At 42.9% G+C, this 22,639-nt stretch overlaps 1 protein-coding gene across 2 annotated transcripts; it reads right to left on the minus strand.

Annotated features, from left to right (window-relative positions):
• On the minus strand, positions 1 to 22,639 carry LOC130124936 (histone deacetylase 2). 2 transcript variants are annotated; one of them, XM_056294301.1, is made up of 14 exons: positions 22,489 to 22,639; positions 20,187 to 20,299; positions 19,714 to 19,831; positions 19,450 to 19,524; positions 18,325 to 18,463; positions 17,647 to 17,788; positions 15,733 to 15,825; positions 15,114 to 15,222; positions 11,991 to 12,131; positions 10,897 to 11,005; positions 3,504 to 3,634; positions 1,710 to 1,865; positions 965 to 1,022; positions 1 to 857 (listed from the first exon to the last, which is right to left on the minus strand). In XM_056294301.1, exons 1-14 carry the CDS (start codon positions 22,541 to 22,543, stop codon positions 827 to 829), a joined length of 1,470 nt encoding a protein of 489 aa, XP_056150276.1. In that variant the 5' UTR covers positions 22,544 to 22,639; the 3' UTR covers positions 1 to 826. The 2 variants fall into 2 exon arrangements, with proteins under 2 accessions (XP_056150276.1, XP_056150277.1); XM_056294302.1 differs by lacking the exon at positions 22,489 to 22,639 and adding an exon at positions 22,140 to 22,246.

A 22,639-nucleotide genomic window follows, 5' to 3' on the forward strand; every position in this document is an offset into this window, starting at 1 on the left:
TCTTTATTGATGGGTAACAAGTTCGTTAACACGTACGATGTTGCTAGACAACTATTCAACCTGACGGACGGACTGATGACAATTCATTGACCGTCCAATCAAATCAGAGTATTAATGCTGTCATTTATTACAGGAAGCAGGATGTTTTCTGAAACACTGTGTTTGCAACCAGGAGGAGAGTTTCTCTACAGTTTCAGTCCATTTTCATAACAGCAGTTCAAGTATTTTGGTACCTTTACATTAACAGACCCGTTATAAAAATATAAAAAGATCGGAAAACATAATTTCCATCTCCCCTGGTGTGCGAACAGACAAATCGGTGACACGTTTCAACATCTTTTTTTCTCCAAATGACAGTTTTGAACCAAAACCTAAAACTGAGAACTGAACACGTCTCTCTCATTAAATCAAAAATAAAGCAGTCATTTCTAGGCAACTGTATAAAAAGGTTTATTGACAAATGAAAAATATCAAATTTTAAACATAGGAATTCATTGTAGGTTATTATACAAGTACCCACATAATATTTTTCTCAAAAAACATCAGGCTGATGTTTTATTTATAAAGAAGAGCAGATCGGAAAGGATGCTCTAAACGTATGAAAAGGATGGTAGGTATGGCTGCATGGCACATTCAAGTTGATGGTGGACTGAAAGAATCCACTGCTACAATACACAAACGGGAAAATGTCCACATTCACAAGAGATTTACACCTAGGGCATGGTGGACCCCTAATAAATATAACGCTTCTGCCACGGAGTCTGGTGAAAGTTGGATCCTCAACAGTAGATGGCGCCGTTGTATAGATGTGAAAAACAAACAAAAATCAGGCACTGCTAGTGTGCTCAGTCTTACCACTGTGAAAGAAAGATGAGGAATCACGAATAAACTTGCAGTTAATGTGTTTTGAGAAACATATGAGTGTTTTCTAAGAATCATTGGTTTGTTAGAAGACAGACTTTACCTTTTTGGGTCCGTCTTCTCAGTGCTGCCATCTTTTGCTTTGTCGTCCTCCTTCATCTCTGAGAAATACGAAAACCAAAACAAAGACTCGGATTTTAACATAACCTCGTCATTCCCCCGTTTTGGAAAAAGTGTTAGCTAGCTTGTGTTTGGTTACTGACAGAAGTAAAGCAATCGCAATACTCGTTTCATTACATATTTTCAGAATTTGGTGATGTCATAGAAACAGTCGCACCCTCGTGCAGCTTGTTTATGCCAACTTAGAACAACTCAATCACTGCCTTGTTAAACAGTGACTCGTTCTTGTTGAGGAAACACAGCCCTTAACAATGCAAACATACTCAAGTTACTCAATATTTCTATCGAGCAACGGGCATCAAAAGCTTTTACCAGTCAGGGATAAAATCAAACCTTCAGCCGCACGGGGTAACCTTCTGCATTTTATAATGCAGCACATTTATGTGCAAGTCATAGCTCAAAAGACTATCGTGGAAGAAGAGGAGCTATGTTCACAGACAAGGTCAAATAAAATTACTGTACTTATGTGTGCCGTAAAGCAATCCTAGTAGGTTTGTTGTCCGGTGGCTGACAAAACGCAAAGCGAAAACAAGACTTCTGGGAAACTGATCTGATCTCTCGGGGCCATCACACCATATGTGACCAAAATACATTTATGTTAAAGCAAAAAAAAAATATATATATATATATGTGATCCTGCGATAAGCACCCACGTTCAGAGCACTCACCGGCTTTCTTCTCCTCTCCCTCCTTCTTCTCCTCCTCTACTCGCAGCCGTTTGGCTCCCTTCTTGTGATTGGCCACGTTTCTCCTGCCTCCCTCCCCCTCGTCCTCGGAGTCGGAGAACTCCTCATCACAGGCTATCCTCTTGTCTGAGGCGCGAACTACGAGGAGACAAGACATTAGTATTTGGACACTGCCCTAGATGGAGTGCCCGTTTGGCTGGCACTGTTGAGGGAAGAGCCATCACTGGCAGTCAAAAAACAGTCACATGATCAACCCCCTGATGACACAGTTGCATCTGGTTTATAGAACGGGCGTTTCGGGGAAGCGATTTGATTGGTCAAGACATGTTCCCACAGCTCTGACGATTACTGAATTAATCGCTGCAATCTCTTTCATTCTCTCCCGTTCTTAATTCGTTTATACAGTTCTTTTGAGTAAATAAATCCTTTTCCGTCCATATATGTTTCTGAGGACCTGTTGCTTTGAAACTGTAATACTTGAGGATTACATCATTAACATACACGTAGTCGTAGTAAAGCATGCTCTCTCTGATTTTGTTTTATGGGACTTCCAGGTGCTCTGGTGACACCTTGCATTGATGACAGACATCCTGGCGCCCCCTATGGCTGCTATGCCGCACTGCTCCTACCTGTTGAATTACACCCCAAAGGTAGGTGTGGTTTTATGATTTCACAGCTATTGGCTACTGAAATTCAGGGCGGTCATGTGGGTGTGGCTGGGTGGGCTAAACACCGGGGCTTCACCGCTTGCTGTAAAAAAGACAAGAAATTCACTGGTGGCAGCCCCCTTCCTGCTCTGTTGTCACTTCAAAAAAAAAGAAAAGGAAAAAAAGGCGAGCAACGAGACCACCGACAGGAGCTTTGAGGTTGAGGATGTGGAAGACGATTCCTCTTTCTCAGTGGAAATTGACTACTCGCCTCACGAATATGTCACTCAGCCAATACAGCCATATTCCTTCGAGCCAAAAAGGGTACGTCTCCGCTTTTAAAGCGTCCCACTACGGACACGCCCTCTACGCTAATGGTCATTCGTGACGCGGCAAGTTACCACATTTTCGCCAACCGGAAATCAGTTACTCGACCGCCGATATCTCTCGTCTGGCCATGAATGTGATTTTAGGGCTACCGTTTGTCTCATCGATCACATCCATTGATTAACAACAGGAAAAGTCGGTTTTTGATGCAAGTATCTCTTTAAGGTAAGAATTATTCAGGTTTAGACAAATGGCATCAAATCAAATAATTTGCAACAATTTTACATAAATAGATATTAACATTTTAATGTAAAGGTGGCCTGTCCAGGGTGTCTCCCCGCCTGCCACCCAATGACTGTTGGGATAGGCTCTAGCATCCCTGCGACCCTGAGAGCAGGATAAGCGGTTCAGATAGTGGATGGATGGATGTAAAGGGGAAACCACTCAAATTTATAAAATATTAAACATGTTTATGAGGCTTGGCCTCAACTGTTTTACTTTTGAAAACTAGTTTTCCATGCTGCCCACATGTTAAGCGTGTAGTCTTCAACACGTTCTCTCCACTGTTTTTCCCGAAGAACCGTTCTGGAGTAAAACATTTCATAACAACAAGTTGTTTCTCAATAATTAGTGGGAATCCTTATAAGGAGCAACACGCGACCCGACTACACACCGCAGCGTGATCTTAAGCATTAGCATGGAAAAGAGGACAGAGCACCAACAACAGCTTGAATAATGTGCTCACAATAACTAGAGTGGAAATCTACCAGTCAAAAAAAAATAAAGAAGAGGGCTAACTTACTGGACATGCGTTTGTCGGGGTCCTCCATGTCCTCATCCACATTGTCGTCTGGAATGGCGTCCTCTGGAATGGCCTGCATCTGAACTCCAGGGGCGTGAGGCAGCATGCGCAGGTTCTCAAAGAGACGCTGCCTGCAGGTTGAAAACAGTCAAGCTGATAGTAGAGGAAACCGGGGTGGTGCAAGTCAACGATCCTTCATGTTCAAGGCTCAGCGTTTTCGGTTTTTATTTTTCAAAGCCATCCAGCATGCCGAATTTCGCCACAAGAGGACACTGTTACATAACCTCATATGAACAGGAACAACTTTTGGATCTGTGGAAACATAAAATCCAGGTGAAAATCAGTTTAAAAATCTGGGTATTTTTTGGTGAAAACCGAAAACGCTGAGCCTTGTTCATGTTTTTATGCTATGATAAATATTTAGTGATTATTTGGTTCTGGTACATTTTATCCCCAAAGGGAAGTTAAAGTTCTCCTTTGGGCAGCCAGTTAGTGCAGCGCCCCCTACAGCAGGTATGGTGAAATAGCTGTCAAAGTTGTAATGTCTTGACAGGCATGGCCAGGAATGGGCGATCAGATGTCATGGAGGACCGCGAGTATGCAGGTTTTCTTTCCAACTACACTCCACACTGGGTAATGTCACAAATTAGTACCTCCTGTTTGGGTGAATTTGTGTTAATTGGTGAAAGAAGACCTGCATACTGTCGCCCATCCATGGCATGGTTGCTCACCCCTGGATATGGCAGGACGGGACTTGAACCCTGGCCCTCTGGTTATGCGATGACCTCACTAACCAGATCTTTCACAGATGCTGTCAAGGTGCTGTGACTTGGTTCATATCTTAAATTCAGTTTTTCCATTTTGACTCAAGATTCATTATCCTCGTTTATGAAACCTACACAGTCCACATGTACCAATACATAGGATACGATGCAAAACTTCCTGTGCCTTTGCCTTCATTCAAACTAAAGACCGTCATCCCTATATCTCTTGACAATCAGTCCTTTGTACTTCTTCTTGAACTGCATAATGTTTGCACTTTCTTTGAGTTCCATGCTCAGACTTTTCCACAATTTTACTCCAGATTGAAATGCCCACGCTCTTCAAAATTGTACCAACACATAATTTCTTGAAGTGTAATTTCCTTCTCATATATCCCCTTCTCTATCTGAGAATATTTTTTGTATATTAATCGGTAGTAGATTGTTTCTTGCTTTGAGTATTATTTGTGCTGCGTTAAATTCTACTAAATCCCTGAAGTTCAACTTTAAAAATTGCTTGTTGGTGTGTTCACGACATCCTAGATTATTAACTATCCTTATGGCTCTTTTTTTGTAGTATACATAATGGTTGTAGGTTGTTTTTGTAGGCGTTACTCCATACCTCCACACAGTAGATCAGATATGGTAAAATAAATGAACAATACAGAGTATGCAATGATTTATGATCCAGAATATGACTTGCTTTTCTCATGACTGCAATGCTCCTTGCCAGCTTTGCTTGCACACACGTTATGTGAGGTTTCCAGCAGATTTGGTGGTCTAGTATCACACCTAGGAATTTATTTTCATATACTCGTTCTAGTTGGACATTGTCACTCACTACTTTTACTTGGGCATTTATTATATGATTTCCAAACAACATAAACTTTGTTTTGTCCAGATTTAAGGATAATTTGTTTTTGTCAAACCACCGTTTTAATTTTCCCATTTCTATTGTGGTCACCTCCAAAAGCTGCTGTAAATTCTCACCAGAACAAAATATATTTGTGTCAACAACAGCAAATAAAACAAATTTCAATATTTTTTATATCTTTCATACATCATTCATTTAAGTACAGAATGAACAGTTTTGGACCTAAAACAGACCCCTGGGGTACACCACAAGTAATATCCATGCATGACGATTTATGTTCACCTATCATTACAAACTGCTGCCTGTTACTTAAATAGCTTCTTAGCCAATTCTGTACCACCCCTCTGATACCATACCTTTCCAATTTATCTATTAATCTGTTGTGGTCAATAGTGTCAAAGGCTTTTTTTTAGGTCTATAAATATTCCAACAGCAAACGTTCTTATGTTTATGCAATTAGTAATTTCTTCAATTAATTCAATGAGCGCCAGAGATGTCCATCTGTTTGGTCGAAACCCATATTGACTATCGATCAACAGATTGTGCTTCTCAATGAATTTGTCTAGTCTAACGCCAACTAGTTTTTCTAGTATTTTGGAGAATTGTGACAATAATTAAAGTGGTCTGTAGTTTGTAAATTGGGGACTATCTCCGGTTTTATATAGGGGTATAACGTTTGCCATTTTCCTTTTGCTTGGAACTTTACCAGATTGAAAGGACATGTTATAGATGTGGGTTAGTGGTTTAGCAATACATTCGATTATTTCTTAACTATTGTTATATCAATATCATTACAGTCAGTAATTTTTTTGTTCCTGCATTTGTTTACAATATCCACGATTTCCTTCTCTTCTACTGCTCTAAAGAAAAATGGAACTTGGCTTTCCGTCCCTATAATCTCTATCATTCCCTTCTGTGGTTGTTTGTGTCATTGATTTTACCATGGCATTTTTTTACCATGTCTCTGTCTGTTATGGACCCCGAGTCTGCAATAAAGTTTTGAGTTGAGTCTTGTTTGTGCCAGCTAGTTAGCTTTTCTCCCCCCCCTTTCTCTTTCTCCCTAATTGTACAAGGCCAATCACCCCGCTCTCCGAGCCGTCCCAGTCGCTGCTCCACCCCTTCTGCCGATCCGTGGAGGGCTACAGACTACCACGTCTCCTCTGATACAAGTGGAGTCGCCAGCCGCTTCTTTTCACCTGACAGTGAGGAGTTTCACCAGGGGGATAGAGCGCATGGGAGGATCACGCTATTCCCTCCAGTTACCCCTCCCCCTGAACAGCAGCTCCGACCGACCAGAGGAAGAGCTAGTACAGCGACCAGGACACATACCCACATCCAGCTTCCCACCAGCAGACAATTGTGTCAGTAGGGATGCCTGACCAAGCCAGACGTAACACGGGGATTCGAACAGGCGATCCCCGTGTTGGTAGAAAACGGAGTAGACCTCTACGCTACCCACACCCGCCAGCTAGTTAGCTTAGCCAGTAACACACCTCAGTCGTGTGAGGGCAATTTACAGATGTATGTTGCTTGCTTTTAATCATTGACCACAGATCAATACTATGTTTACATTGTCTGAATGGATTCCTGGGGGCTCATGTTTAGCAGGACAAAGGTGGGGTTAAAAATGCCTCTTCTTTATAAATATGGTAAGGGGCTGATAACAGACGGAGGTGTGAAAGCCCTTTGAGTGTCATGGGAGGCGGTCCTGGAGGGTTCTGGCAGAAGACAGCATGAGGGAGAGACTAAGTACACACCATTGCGGTGGAAACTACCTCCTTTTCATGATAAAAGAGACTCTGGGTACATATTGTAATCGAAACAATGGGCATTGTTCTACTGCAAGGTATAAAGAAGGTGGTTCAGACAAGGGAAAGACAGTGATCTTATGACTGGTGATTGGATGTATTGGGATGATGATATGTGTGCATTAATGGTTGTGCTGACCCCTGTCGTAACCCAGCTCCACTGAGTGTGTAACTCAACACCACATGTGCCTCTAGTCAAAATAGTTGACACCCAGTGGAAGGATTTAGGGCTGTGGGTAACTCAGTGTTCACAAGACCACATGTGGCAGACTAGGGGAGAAAAAGTGCGATATTCACCCCAAATTTAAGCATATAGATGCCCATTTCAGAGCACTTTTATGGGAAAATGGACAGTGCATTTAGCACAGAGCAGTAAATTCACTTTGAGGCGGTGGGGAAATTTCCCCCAGTTAACCATTGACTCACCAGAGTTGCATGAAGTGCCACAAATTTTATGGGCAACACATAATTACGATGCGGGGATTAGTTAAAGGGGCTAAACCCCTCCACGTGACACCCAAAAACACAAACCGTCCATGTCAGGCACAATATCCACTCAAACCAGTGGTAGTAATAGATATAACACCAGTGTTTAACAGTTTGCTGACAGCAGGGGTCACTATCCCATGTGCTCATTCACCAGTAAGGACACCTATCTTTCCAGATAAAAAGATGAGGCTGGAGAATCAGCCAGCAGAGTGGCGATTCATGCACGATTTATAAGCAGTAAATGCAGCAGCGTCCATATGAAACCAGACTCTCAGTATTGGTTTGCTTTCACATTTCAGGGTAAAACAAGTATGTGGACCAGGATGCCACGAGGTTATGTAGAGTCCCCAGCAGTCGACTCAGGTTTTGCATGCAAGTCTGGAGAGTTCAGATCTTCCAGCAGGGAGCGCACCGATACAGTATGTTGATGATTTGATGATCTGTTCATCAACAAAACAAGCTTGTGAGATTGGTCCCATTACATTGCTAAAACAACTTGTAGAACAAGGCCACAAGGCCAGTCTGAGTAAATTGCAGTTTGTCTAGGAAAAAGTCACCTTTCTAGGGCACGAGATCTCTAAAAATAAAAAATGATAAAAGTGGAAGCCATTCTCAAACTTCGAAAAGCTTGCACTAAGACACAACTGATGTAATTGTTGGGGATGACACACTATTGTAGACAGTGGATTTGTGATTACATGTGGGTGTGTGTGTGTGTGTAGGCTCACTATTGTCTATCATGCACGGCTATGGACTAAAGCCAACTGACAATGTGATGTAGACAGAGGCTGCTGATGATGCAGCTTACATTCGACTGAAACAAACTTTGACTACCACGCCCATGTTGGGACTGCCCGACCTGACAGACCATTCACAGACTGTGGACGAAAAGGCGAGCTTTATGACTTCTGTTCCGTTACAAGAACATTGGGGAAAGCAGTGACCAGTGGCATATTTTTCCTTAAAACTAGATAGTGTAGCATTGGACCTGCCTCTCTGTCTAAGAGCAATAGCGGCAGCAGAGAAAGCCATAGTTTCATCACGGGATATAGTGGAGTATCAGAAAAATCACACTATTAGTACCTCATTCAGTGGCCTCTATTCTGCTAGAGCAGAAAATGGCTCACTTGTCTCCAGCATGCTGGCTGAGATACGTATAACAACATTCTACAACCTACCACCCTACCACCCACTGCTGAAGATGGGGAACCTCATGATTCTTTGGCCATGATAACACAAGTATGCAGCCCAAGAGTGGATTTAAGGGGAACACCTCTCATTATTCTGACTATGTATGGTATGTTGATGGATCTGCTAGGAAAAATACAATTGCAGGAAAAATGAAGTTGGATATGTAGTAGTGGATTATCATGACATCATTGAAAGTGCACGCCTCCCAGGTCAGTTGTCTGCACAGGCAGCTGAACTGATTGCATTAACCTGGACTTGCAAACTAGTGGAAGGAAAATCCTTGACTGTACACTGATAGCAGATATGAATTTGGAGTTGTACATGATTTTGGCACACTTGCCTGCCTAAGTGTTTGTTTCCTTACTATGCAAAACTGGCACATGGAGAGGACCATGTGTCAAAAGAGGGGATGGTGGACGCAGTAAACAAACACTGGTTTACGAGAGGCTTTATAAATTATTCCCAAAACGTTCGCTCAATATGTTTAATTTGCTTGGAAAACAATGCTGCAAGAGGGCAAACTACACAAGCCCTGAGCCACCCTTCCCCTGACCAATCATTTGATCGCCTAAAGATGTATGTCATTGAACCAACACCATGTGATGGAAAGAAATATTGTCTTGTGATCGTTACACGTTTTCCAAGTGGGTTGAAGTTTTCCCTATCAGAAAGGCAGATGCCTCCACAGTAGCAAAGGTGCTAGTAAGAGATTATTCCCAGATGGGGAACACCATAGAAGATTAGCAGTGATGGGCGTCTGGGTGGCATGGCGGTCTATTCCGTTGCCTACCAGCATGGGGATTCTGGGTTCGAAACCTTGCGTTACCTCCGGCTTGGTCATTCACAGGTACTCTGATTTTTGGGTATTATGTTTTTTGTCATCGTTTTTAACATTATTTGTACGATTACTATGATCCGTAAATATTGTACTAAGAACGTACTTAATACAGTATGAGTTAAATATTTCCTGATACTGGGGTTCCGCCATATGAGCGTGATGATGATGATGATGATAAGGATTTTAGCAAGTGCCTACAGTCACCTCACTTGATATAGTTCCCCCCAGATCCCTTCCCTTATTTATTTAGAGTTATTGGTTTCTTTTCTTTTCATTATGTTAACGCTTACTTAGTTAATATGAATACATCTTCCCTTTATTGTTTTATCGTTTAATCGTTGTTTAGCGTTACTGGGGACTATATTGTGTTTTAGATGGATAAGTTTTTCCCCAAATGTCAACACTGGGTTTTTTCTTGGGATATGGTTGCTCAAATTAGTGTTGGTAATTTCGAGTCTTTCACTCATTTCTACTCAAGAGTGAGGTGAGATGTTTGGCTTCAGAGGACATGGAGTGAGTGATTGTGACTTCTGTCTGACTGCTGAGTTTATATGGAGTGTGTTGACATGTGTGTTGGTGCATTTCGGTTGGTTTACAACTGACACACAGGCCTCACAGTTACTCGTGAGGTAAGATGTTCCCAAAGAGAAACATCCATTGTCATGTTTTCTTTGATGCTTTATCTTGACGATTTGTTGTTCATTAAAAGTAATCAAAAGGGGGATTGTGAGGGCAATTTACATATGCACGTTGCTTAATCACTGACCACAGATCAGCTATAATATGTTTACATTGTCTGAATGGATGCCTGGGGGCTCATGTTTAGCAGGACAAAGGTGGTGTTAAAATATGGTAAGGGCCTGATAACAGAGGGAAGTGTGAAAGCCCTTTGAGTGTCATGGGAAGCAGTCCTGGAAGAAGACAAGATGAGGGACAGACTAAGTATGCACCATTGTGGTGGAAACTACCTCCTTTTTATGATAAAAGAGACTCTGGGTACATAGGATTGTAATCGAAACAATGGGCATTGTTCTACTGCACGGCGTAAAGAGGGTGTGCTCCGAGATCGGGGCACGCGTCTGTTCACTGAACATATTAAAATCGTGTGACAATACTGTAAGAGATTTTTTTCTCGCTCCTCATTTAATGTCAGAGTGGAAGTAAATAATTGCCGCATCAAGTCGCAACAAAAGAACCCAGCTCCGTGTCTCTCCCATTTTCATCCGCAGTTGCTCAATAGTGATTTGATGTAAAATGATGTCTGTCAGTGCAAAAGTAATCTTTCTTAATGTAAAGGGGGGAAATAAATAAATAATAATAAAAAACAGGTCTCGGAGCTTGCAAAACGATCGACCGCTCACTACGCCATCTTGACCGGAAGCCATTATCATTATTAATTATCATTAATAATTCAAAGCACTATGATACTTACTTGATTTTGTCCATGTACTCCTGCGTGTTCTGGTTGGTCATGTTTGACGGGCTGATGTGTAGCTTGAAGTCAGGACCAAAGTACTCGAAATAGTCATTGTAAGGCAGCTCTGGAATAGAAACATAATGAGGGAACAGTAAAGACATTGTTTAAGCGAAAATGAACATGTCAATCAAAAGATGTAGCAGACATGGCTGTCAGAAGATTATATGCATATGTTTGAAGAGTGAATTCAATTACTATTCTTTTTTATTTTCCCCCACGGATTTAGAATTCAAGGATCAAGGATATCTTTATTATCCCTGAGGAGCAATGTAAAGCCAGTATGGTCTTGTCAATCCGCATACTGATTTGGCAAAATTCTGCCTCGGATGCCCTTCCTGACACAACCACTAACCCTATGGATGGGGGCACAGGTAAAATGCTGGATGCCTTCCCAGTATTCATGGACTTGCGCCCATGCCTGTCAATTGATAGATTCATAAAATATGACAATCTTACACTGAGAGTGGAGGATAGACTGAAAGTAGTAGGGAGTTTAGTTAATGTCCTGAGATCCCATTACGAGAACTGCTGGCCCCTTTGATAGGCTGTTCTCTCTCTCTCTCTCTCCCCCCCCCCTCCATCTCCTACTCTTTCCATCACAAATGCTCAAGACATTTCGCTTAGTCAGCTTCCTGTGGACGTGCACCTTCCTTGAGGCAAGTCATACAACATTTAGTGGAGAGAGACCCTGCTCCGATCATACGAGTTTGACATGGGAGGGGACCAGTAAAACCATCAGCAAACTGCACTTGAAGACCAGTGTGCAGTGAAACATACAAGTTTTACTGATCACCAGGTGAGTTTGCACAAGCAAGGGAGGACTTGGTATGAAGCCCAGACAAGGCACAAGGGGACATGATATTGGACTCAAACCAGCACCTTTTTAACCTCAAGGCACATTGATTCCATCATTCTGTGAAATGACCGATCTGTAGTTAGTCTTCACTATAGACTGAACAAAATGACATATTTCTGACGCAGAACGGGTGACCTACCATTACGGTTGTCAACCGTTCCTTAAAATAAGGAGTTGGCAACCTCATACCTACCATCTGGAATGTCTGTGTCCAGAGCCACAGCGGTCTCGTAGGTCCAGCACCGGGCCACGTTGCGAATAGTATAGCCTCCTCCACCAAGCATCAGTACCGGGAGGTTGAAGGACTTCATGTACTCAACACATTTAGCATGCCCTGAGAAGAAAGCAAAAGTCAGAAAAGAATATTAACCAGAACATCCGCTAGTGTCATTTCCCCCAAACCTTTATTAAGTGGGACATGTAACAATCAGATGAGATAAAAACTATATTTTAGTAGTAAATCAAAAGTAGGATGGAACAAGGAGAGTAATGCTGAGACCATAGTGCCAGCAACAGATCAGCTTTTTTGCTGATTTTAACACTCATTCCAATTCTGTGTAGTCTTTCTATCAATCTATAGGTTTTTAAATTTGTTTATAGTTCCCTTTTATTATTCAAAATTCTCCTTTTCCTTCAATTGTTAAGCTGTTGCTTATACACTGCACTGTTTTTTTTTTGTTTTTTTTTTACAACACTCTGTAGGCCTTTTTTTGGATGTAGTGAGGGAAGACATGCAGGTGGCTGGTGTGACACAGGAAGATGCAGAAGACGGGAAGAAATGGAAACGGATGATCTGCTGTAGCGACCCCTAACGGGAGCAGCCGATAGCAGTAGTAGTAGTCTGTAGGCCTTTTTTTTTTTAATGCATGTTCAATAATGCAGGTAAGGAAATCACAGCAAGTTGAATCAGTTCATCCGGACACAACGTTTTTTGAGAGAAACGTTTCATCACTCATGTAAGTGACCTCATCAGTCTCAACTGACTGCAGGTATCCCCACCCTTATAAACAATACAGTGGCATAACCGAAACGAACGATCGGTTACATATGCAAATTACCGTGACCATTAACTAGTTACGATGGCCGTGTGTACTATTCACAGAGGATTGGGGAATAGTTGCAACCATAGCATTGTAAGATGGCGACAGATGCGGGCAGATGCACCGTTGTATTAAACCAGACAAGACTATCATGAGAACGTTATGAGGTTACTTAGTGACATAAATACTTATGAGCCCCTGAAACGACATCCAGGCAGTGGGTACAAGAAAATGGTGATTGTCTGAAGCTTTTAGAACAGGAAAATGCTACTGACAGCATCTTGTAGCATAGATTATACCCAGGGGGAGGTAGACCTAGTCTCTTGGGTTACCTAAGATACATAAACAGGATGTGCCATTACGGCCTACTGTTTGTATGGTTAACTCAGTGACCTATAACATCTCTAAGTTTCTGGCATCTATTCTTAACCCGCTGGTAGGCGGTAATGAACATCACATTCAGAACACTATGGATTTTGTGGATAAGGTGAGGGACATCATTATGGAGAGGGGTGAAACAATGGTCCCTTATGACTTTACGTCTCTCTTCACGTGTTCCTTTTGATGAAGCAGTAGAGGTAGTCTGTATGAAATTACAAAACGACCTCACCCTTAGCACTAGGACCACCCTTAACACTGACCAAGTGTATCTGCTCCTGAAACTGTCTTCAGTCCACGTACTTCACATACAAGGGGCAGTACTAGAGGCAGAGGCATGGGTGTGCTATGGGTACCCCAGTCTCACCTGTAGTGGCCAACGTTTATATGGAGCAAGTGGAAAAGAAGGCTCTAATGTCCTATCCAGGGACATTTCAGATTTGTGGACGACACCTGGGTTAAAATTAAATCTCAGGACGTACCTCATCTCACCAACCACATTAACTCTGTGGACAACCACATCAAGTTCACCGGGGAGGATGTGAAAAATGACAGGTTAGCCTTCTTAGACTGCGACATTGCAATTGGTGACGGGGGACATCTGATTGTTGAGGTTTACCGTAAACCAACACATACTGATCAGTACTTAAGGTCTGACTCTCATCATCCACTGGAGCACAAACTAGGAGTCATCAGGACGCTGTACCACCGAGCTGACAACGTCACCACTGACCCAGCGGCCGGGGAAGGGGAGGAATCCCACATTAAACAGGCCCCGGTTAAGTGTGGTTATCCTAACTGGGCGTTTGTCAAAGCCAGGAAGACGCCCAAACAGTGCACCAGCCAATTGAAGAGAGGAGAAGGACAACAGTTGCCTAATGTAAACCAGTGGTGATTCCGTATGTGGCGGGAGTGTCGGGACAGTTGAGACGTGTATTTTCCAAACACCGCTTCTCAGTTGCTTTCAAACCCCAAAACACGCTGTGCCAGAAATTGGTCCAGCCCAAGGATCAGGTCCCCCGGAACAAATGGAGTAATATAGTGTACGATGTTAAGTGCCAGGAGGATTGCCATGCCTTGTACGTCGGGGAAACCAAACAGATGCTGGCCAAGAGGATGGCACAACACCGGAGAGCTAACACGTCAGGCCACGACCCCACAGTCTACAGGCCAGTGGCCACTCTTTCAAGGATGAGGATGTGCACTTCCTTGATAGGGAGGAACGCTGGTTTGAACGGGGAGTCAAAGAGGCCATCTATGTGAAGAAGGAATGACCCTCCCCGAACCGAGGGGGGAGGGGCTAAGAGTACATCTGTCGCCATCTTACAATATTGTGATTGCAACCATTCCCCAATCCTGTGAATAGTACACATGGCCACTGAAACTCTAGTTAATGGTCACAGCAATTTACATATGAAACCGATCGTTTTTGGTTGTTACGCAACTGTATTGTTTATAAGGGTGGGGATACCTGCAGTCAGTTGAGACTGAACGTTGTGTCCAGATGAACTGATTCACCTTTGTGTGACTCTGTAGGCCCCACTTTGGAATGAAATAACAACAGCAATAATAATATTATAACTAGTTTAAATTTAATTTACCACCATCAGTTTGCATAAAAAAAAAAACAATTGGCATTTCATTGCTAGAACTGGAAAGGGGAGATTTAGAGACAAGAGTCGACATTTTGTTACAGTCGCGTCGCATCCTCCCTTCAAAGACTTGAGCTTTCATTAAATCAGTCGCATTACTGTGAACAAAGACACCATGAGGTCAAATCTAACCAAGCTGGAGGTCAGCTCAAAAACCAAATGCTGCCATTTCAGCTCCACAATAACTGACTCTTGATATGAGTAAACGGTACGCTCGTGTTCCTGTGCTCATGCACGCTGCGTTACCTCTGATGGTGAGGTTGAAGCAACCCAGACGGTCTCCGGACAGGGAATCTGCACCACACTGGAGGACCACAGCACTGGGCTGATACATCTCCATCACCTTGGCCATCACCTGCAGACCCACAGCAGATAATTACAATCTGGAAGCCAGCCAAGATACACGGAGGAAGTCCAGGGTCAGGAAGCGGTCCAAGATTTAATACAGTCTCCCTTAAAGATAACAGTTTTTCTGATGGGTATGAATGATATTTATCACATCTTATCAAAGACACGATTACTGGAATCAGATCAATAATCAATTTTCACGAGGAGAATGTTGCTTGATAACCACGTTGGCCTAAGCTCACCCACACCATTTTAATATCAAAGCGAGATTTCTGAGGACGGTATCGATCACAGTAAATGAAAAACCGGGACTTAATAATATAAAGATCAAGTGTATTTTAAAGAACAACGTCACTGAACAACAAACGTGACAGTGTACAAACAGCCAGACTGGTGGAACGACTGGCGTTTCCATTGTCTGGGGATGCACGAAAGAAAGCCGAGGTGCGACACATGTCTCTGGAGGCGGCGGGCATGACTGGCACATCGGTCCAAAGACCTCCAGGAATGTACTCACAGGCTTGAAAATCTGCTCATACGACTCGTCATCGATGCCGTCCCGCAGCGGGAAGTTGACAGCGTAGTATTTGCCTTTGCCAGCTCCGATGTCCTGTGGGGATAATGCGCACGCACGTTAACATGTAAAATGACAGCTTAAAGAGGTAGTAAACCTTTAAATTACTTTTTCTGAACTGAAAACATGTTGGCATTTCCCTTGGGTGCAAGAACCGACTGCCTTGGTGATAAATTCAACAAAAACAGACTGCATCATACAGCTCATTTGAGATGGACAATTTATGCAGTCTCTCTCTTCTTGAGGGGAAACGCCCACACAGGGTGGTAATCCGAACCCTAATCTATAGGGCCTACATATTACAATTTTAGCACTTGTAAATATTGTATTTTATGTTCTTACTAAAAAAAACAAAAACAAACAAAAAACTAATTTTGTATTGTTCTGTTCCGCCAACAAGTCCTCCTCCTTCACAAATGTATGAATACTGAATGATGTTAAAATGCGACATGCATAAATTAGACATTTAAACTATAGTGTGAAGATTTGATAATGCCTATGGTGTCTCCTCAAACAAGGTAATATAGCTTTTTTTCCCCTCCAATTTCCCCCCCTTTTTCTCCCCAATTGTATCTAGCCAATTACCCCGTTCTTTCTTCTTTTTTATTTGAGCCGTCCCAGTTGCCGCTCCACCCCCTCTACCGATCCGCGGGGGCGCCCCGACTGACCAGAGGAGGCGCTAGTGCAGCGACCAGGACACATACCCACATCCGGCTTCCCACCCCGCAGACACGGCCAATTGTGTCTGTAGGGACGCTCGACCAAGCCGGAGGTAACACGGGAATTCGAACCGCCGATCCCGTGTTGGTAGGCAACGGAATAGACCACTACGCTACCCGGTAGCCCGTAATATAACAAATTTATATAAACAATCGAAGATACAAGAAAGTCCGTTTCTATTGTACAGTAGATTCAGACTTGTAATTTATGTAGCATTTTACCATTTACACATTAAAAAGAGGCATTTTTTCTTAATCTTCCTTTCTCAGACAAACAAAACACAAATTTAAAGGGCAATGTTTTCATGAGTCTGTCCAAATGTCCAATAAGAAACACAAGTCAAAATCCTCGTGTAAAAAAACTACTGGAAATCAGTGGCAGCTGGTGCTAAAAATGGGGGGGGGCGCAATTTACGTTGGCACAGCACACCTGACGGCTGCTTTAACGTCCACACAGTCACAGAGTTATTAAGTTAAGAAGGACAGTGTAGCCTATAGATTTTATCAGGGTTCATAGACGGTGGATGATCGACAGTCGAGACGAGGCGTGGTAGTGGGTGTGAACATGATTGACAGCCATGAGAATTGTCCAATCACATTAGATCAAAAAACATTAAAACAATACCAATTCGCTACCAATAAAGGTGGGAGTGTCTGGGGCGCACAGAACTGCGCCCTGTGGAAAATCTGAAGAAACCAATCAGACAGCAGCCTCGGGTCACCTGCTCACCACAAGTTTGAGGGCTTACATAAGGGATCGCTTGAGCGGCTTCCCCTCACCCAGGAAGCATATGTATTCAGACAGAAATCAACCAAATCCCATTTGGAACCGATATTTAATGGCTGCTGACAGGCGCTCACAGACTGAAAAACACTTTTATTTCATAATTATTTGCATTATACAACTAAATTATATTTAACATGCTGAAGTAAGATGTTCATCTCTTGACATTTGACGGGGGCGGCGCCCCAGAGCCCTGTCCTAGCCAGCTGCCACTAAAACAGTATGTGATTGTGTTTCTTTGCTGCTTGCGGGAGGTCCGTACGACCAATACCACTTTCTTTTTTTTTTTGTCAATTTCACAACAGCAAATATCAATTAAACTTAAATGTGACCAGTCAACAGTCAGACACTCACTCGGAGGTCTCCGGTCCCAGGGAAGTACTCCCCGTATTTATGGAAGGACACGGTCATGACCCTGTCTGTGGTGTAGAAGGCCTCCTCCACACCGTCTCCGTGGTGGATGTCAATATCGATGTACAGCACCCTCTGGTGGTACCTGGAAGTGAAAGACGAGAAGTGCAGAAAAGGTTTTAATTGTTTGGCTGTATTTTCAAGAGTGCGACTCATCCTGGAAAGCCCGATTCCAAATCAACTTTCAATACAAAATAAAAATCAAGACAGCGATGTTTCCCTGAGGTAGGAGGTGGTTTTAACTACTTCCACTGGCTGGGGATTTGTGGTATTGGTTGCGCTTTTGATACAACGGGCATTGCGAGGTTATCCGTTTGAATAGAAATGCGTCAAGCTTTTTATTTGCGAAATCTTAAAGGATGTAAAGGAATAAACATCCCAGTAAGTCGTATACAATTTATAAAAAGGAGGGATTTTAAAAGAAAAAATAAGATTCATCAAAGAAGAAAGCATTTATAAGACTTTCCTTATACTATTTGTGCCCTTTTTCTTTATGATGATCCCTGAATTATGGTCACAGTTGACCTGCTGTTTTTTTTTTAACCGTCACATCTCACCGGCCAGACAGAACGTGGCCAATATGTTTTGGGAAGGGACATTTCTGCAGAAAGTGAAACCCACTTCAGAAGCTCCAAGATGGCCAGGACGATGTCGTTCACGTAACAGAACCCGGAGGCCTCGGACTTCTTTGCATGGTGAAGCCCTCCGGCCCAGTTGACTGCGATGTCCGTCTGCTGTCGGTTCAGCTTCACCGACCCCGCTGTGCCAAAGGAAACGTTTTAGTTTAACAGGTAACCACAGGGACCAGAATATTCCCCCCAACAGTACAGTGGCATAATGGTTGTTTCCAGTCGCTATGCCACTGTATTGTTTATAAGGGTGGGGGTACCTGCAGTCAGTTGAGATTGAAGAGACCGCTTAGACAAGTGATGAAACGTTTCTCTTGTCCTGGAAATTATCTAATTCCACTTGGACATTAAATGAGAGACAAAAATCTCTTACAGTATTGTCACATTTTAATGTTCATGAACATGACGCACAAGGCTAGATGCTTGAATGCGTGCTGATCAATACAGTACGGTCTCTCTTATAGGGCAGTTGTTTGTTCGTCCCCTCCTTATCTCATGTCTTCCAGCTCATATCCCACCAACGCCATTTCTCCAGTTAGTGTGTACAGACTCGCTACTCTCAGCGAGTCTTCCATACATTCGTCCGCTATCAACCTACAGTTCACAATAGGCCTTTATTGTGCGCCTGGAGAAGACACTTCATAAGACTAACTTTGTTCTGTTACACACAGACTTTAAGCATCTATCTAAGCAATGTAAAATAAAGTTAAAGATGGTATAGGTCATACATGGTGAAAGATGAAAAGTAAGCAAACATCAGATATGAATTGCTCTCACGCTCTCAATAAACGTGTCCAGATGAACTGATTTAACTTCCTGTGAGCTCCAAAGTTCTGTTTATAAACAGTACAGATATCATCCTATGAATATCCAATTTATTTTCTACTAAATGTTATTATTGTAAGTTGAAAGTTGGTTTAAAAACTGAAATCGACAATGATATTGGTGGATACAGATACGGTTCCATCACTTCAATGCATTTTATGTAATGCAGCAAAGCGGAAGTTCTGAATTACTGCATTCTTTCCTTTCAGAGTTACTAAAATGAGGTGTGTTGCATCATCTTTCCCATAACGCATGTGAACACCATTTGACACGGTGACTTTTTAAAACTCACCCGCAGAGCCACCTGTAGAAAGCTGGCAGAACTCAAACAAGCCGTCGAACACTGGACAGTCCTCTCCGACGTTAACTGTAAAGGAGCAAGGACTGATCTTATCTACCATTACAAATCAACGCGAACTCCTTCAAATATTTCGAAGCACAAACTGGAGCTTCAGGGTACGTACACAGCACATTAGTAACAGGAACCTAAACTGTGTGTGGTGTAGTGTTTGGGGAAAATGTGGATGGCGTGGGGACATAGCACACATTCGCTTACATCGCTGCATCTGCTTGCTGAACTCGGACATGTTGTCTGGCCGGATGGATCGGAGGAACTTGATGTAATCGTCGCTGTGATATTTTGTCATCTCCTCCGCTGTGGCTTTGTGGGGTCTCTGTAATTCCAAAGAAATGAAAGGAGTCAAAAAAGCTCGATGGAAAACGGGTCTGGGCAAAGACTGAGCATTGTTTCATTTGTTTTAATCAATATCTCGCGTTGTGCTGAAGTTTTACTCGAGCACCAAGTAAGCTTGCGTGTACTTGGAATTTTTCTTGAAGGGATGCTCAAAATAAAGACACAAGGAGATGAAGGCAATGTTCCAAACAGAAAAAAAAGCATCAAACGACATCTACATACTTAAAAGTACTGAAATATGGTGTATCTAGTTTGACATGGAAGGAATCGGTCAATGACACAGACTCTACAAAAAACAGCGAGTAATTCTGAATAAAGTGGAAGTAGAAACTTACATAGATTTCCATTTTCCTGTAAAGTCCATAATTCAGAAGCAGGTTGTGAGTCATGCGGATGCGATGTGGTTTCATGGGATGCCCTTGTCCATAATAATAGTTTCCTATGTCACCTAAAAATTGAACCATGACACGTTAAATACAACATTCACAAACACTGGTGAATGATTCACAAGTTTGCAGGCATCTGTAAGTTTAATCAACTTGTATTCAAACCTTTCAAACCGTTGTGTGGACAGTCAGAATTAGACATCCGTGATAAATGTGTGTATGAAAACTGATGAGAACAGGCTGACTTCGGTCCAAGAAACCACCACACTAAAAAAAAAAAGACAACCAACACACTCCAAAAAAAAAAAAAACCAGCGCACTATGAAGTCTCAAGACTTAAAGGTTGAATTAATAATTTCAAATGCTATTTTTAATGACACTCAAGACCTTTTAAATCCTTGGGTTTAGACAGTCCTAATAGGATTTTATAAATTTAGATCAGTTTATTAAAATATTCAGGACCTGCAGAGATCCTAGCGCTGCCCTTAGCTTTAAGAATACCGAATCCAGATCTTGCATGACAATCACTATTCCCAAGAATAAGTTTACAATGGCAGAAAAGAGGACCAAAAATGAACAGCCTAAACTAAAAATCAAGAAATATGCATGGAATGAGAAACCTAAACAAGAATTAGTTCAGTTATATGTCCTAAAAAAAAATTAAAAATAACAAAGAAAAAAAAACCTATTGCCACAGAAAACCCACCAAAATGTTTGAACGATAAATAACATTTTGCGTTTTTTGGACATAGTTGTCGTTGATCCGGGCTGATCAAGATTTTCACCAGAAAAACAGTTGAGCCCAGTTTTGGGCCCAGCGGCAGATTTAAATCATAATCTAAAAATGTTAGCAATATGAAATCAGGGTTCCCAATATAGACACAGAAGCAGTCAGCTCAAGTCATGTCTTGTCTGAGTTCAATAGTTCAATATGCTACTTGTTTATCTGATAAATCTAGGCCGGGTGGCAACGAAGAGTAGCCCAGGTCTCTCAATCCCAACTCTGGGATACACAAGTGAACCAGCCTGCAGCTGAATATGTTAAGGGCTGGTACAGCATTTTATAGTGTATGTGCACACACACACACACACTGTACAGCAGCCGAGAAAAGGAGCTGAGATGCAGACATGTCGGCAGAAACGAGCTCAATGTCTGACTTTTCAGTATGAATAATTTCAAAAAGTTTGTATGCAAGAATTACTTCCGTCATGGATAAACTTGTGCCACAGCGAGTACCAGATGTCTGTGGTAAAACACTACCACGACTCCCAAATGAGGACGCATGTTGACCATTAACGGGGTCTGACGTGGAAAAGAAACGGGCACATTCCCACGGCATGCACGAGACACCTGCGTGTTGCATGCACGGGCACAAGGCCGGTGGGCAAACCAGGCCAGAGTGACGCCACCCAGCCAAACACTTTCTCCGGGTGCTGCGTCATTGGCAATTACTGAAAACCACTTTGGCAGATCCCTGCGACGAGATGAACAACACGTTGCCATTGCATATTATTTTCTTGCCTTACTTTCCATTTTCAGGTTTAAAAACGTTTGATTGAGTTGGGGAGAGCGGGGGGAGGGGGGGTATTGGATCCGGTAGTAACAGGGGCCTCCCCTCGGTTTGCCAAGCAAGCATCAATTAGGACGCACTGCTGGGAAAACCATGCCTGCACAGCAGCGGTATGTTACAGAGAGAGGAAGCGTGGAGGAGGGAGGGGGGGGGCTTATTTCACATATGGTGGGGTTTTAATTCGAGGGGAATCTGAACCGTCCAAAACGCGTACAACACACACACACATAGATATATATATATATATATATTCCTTTACTTGGCTGTAAATCTAGCAGCTTGGCCAGTTTGGCTAAAGCAATAATGGATGTGACGCTGCCTGTTCACTTACAATGAACGTTGCATTTGCAGCATTGGCGTCGCTTTACGATGGCAGAAACACGCATTAAATAGAAATCATACACACACACACTGCTCACTGACAACGGTATTATTATCATTTTAGGTCGGCACACAGAGTAACGTTAAGAGACTATCCGGCCGAGTTAACGCTAGCGGACCCCCTATCCGAGCTAAGCTAGCCTCGCCCAATCAGTTAGGGCGGTTGGTGCGCACACACCTAACTAGCATTAGCACGCCAGCTAGCTTAGCGGCTGGAGCAGGTTAACGGCTAACGCTAGCCTGCCGGACGCCCCGGCATCGGGCTCCCCGCGCGTCCAAGACGCCACACGTCCCCGTACCGTCATAGTAGTAGCAGACTTTCTTCTTGGTTCCACCCGCGGTCGTGTAGGCCATGCTTTCAACGCCCCCTTACGCTCCGCTACCTCGGCTCACAGACACGGAGGGTCGGAGGCTGAAATAGGAAAACAAACGACCACGGCGCGGGGTTGG

Source organism: Lampris incognitus, chromosome 15 (assembly GCF_029633865.1).
Source record: "Lampris incognitus isolate fLamInc1 chromosome 15, fLamInc1.hap2, whole genome shotgun sequence".
Lineage (NCBI taxonomy): Eukaryota > Metazoa > Chordata > Actinopteri > Lampriformes > Lampridae > Lampris > Lampris incognitus.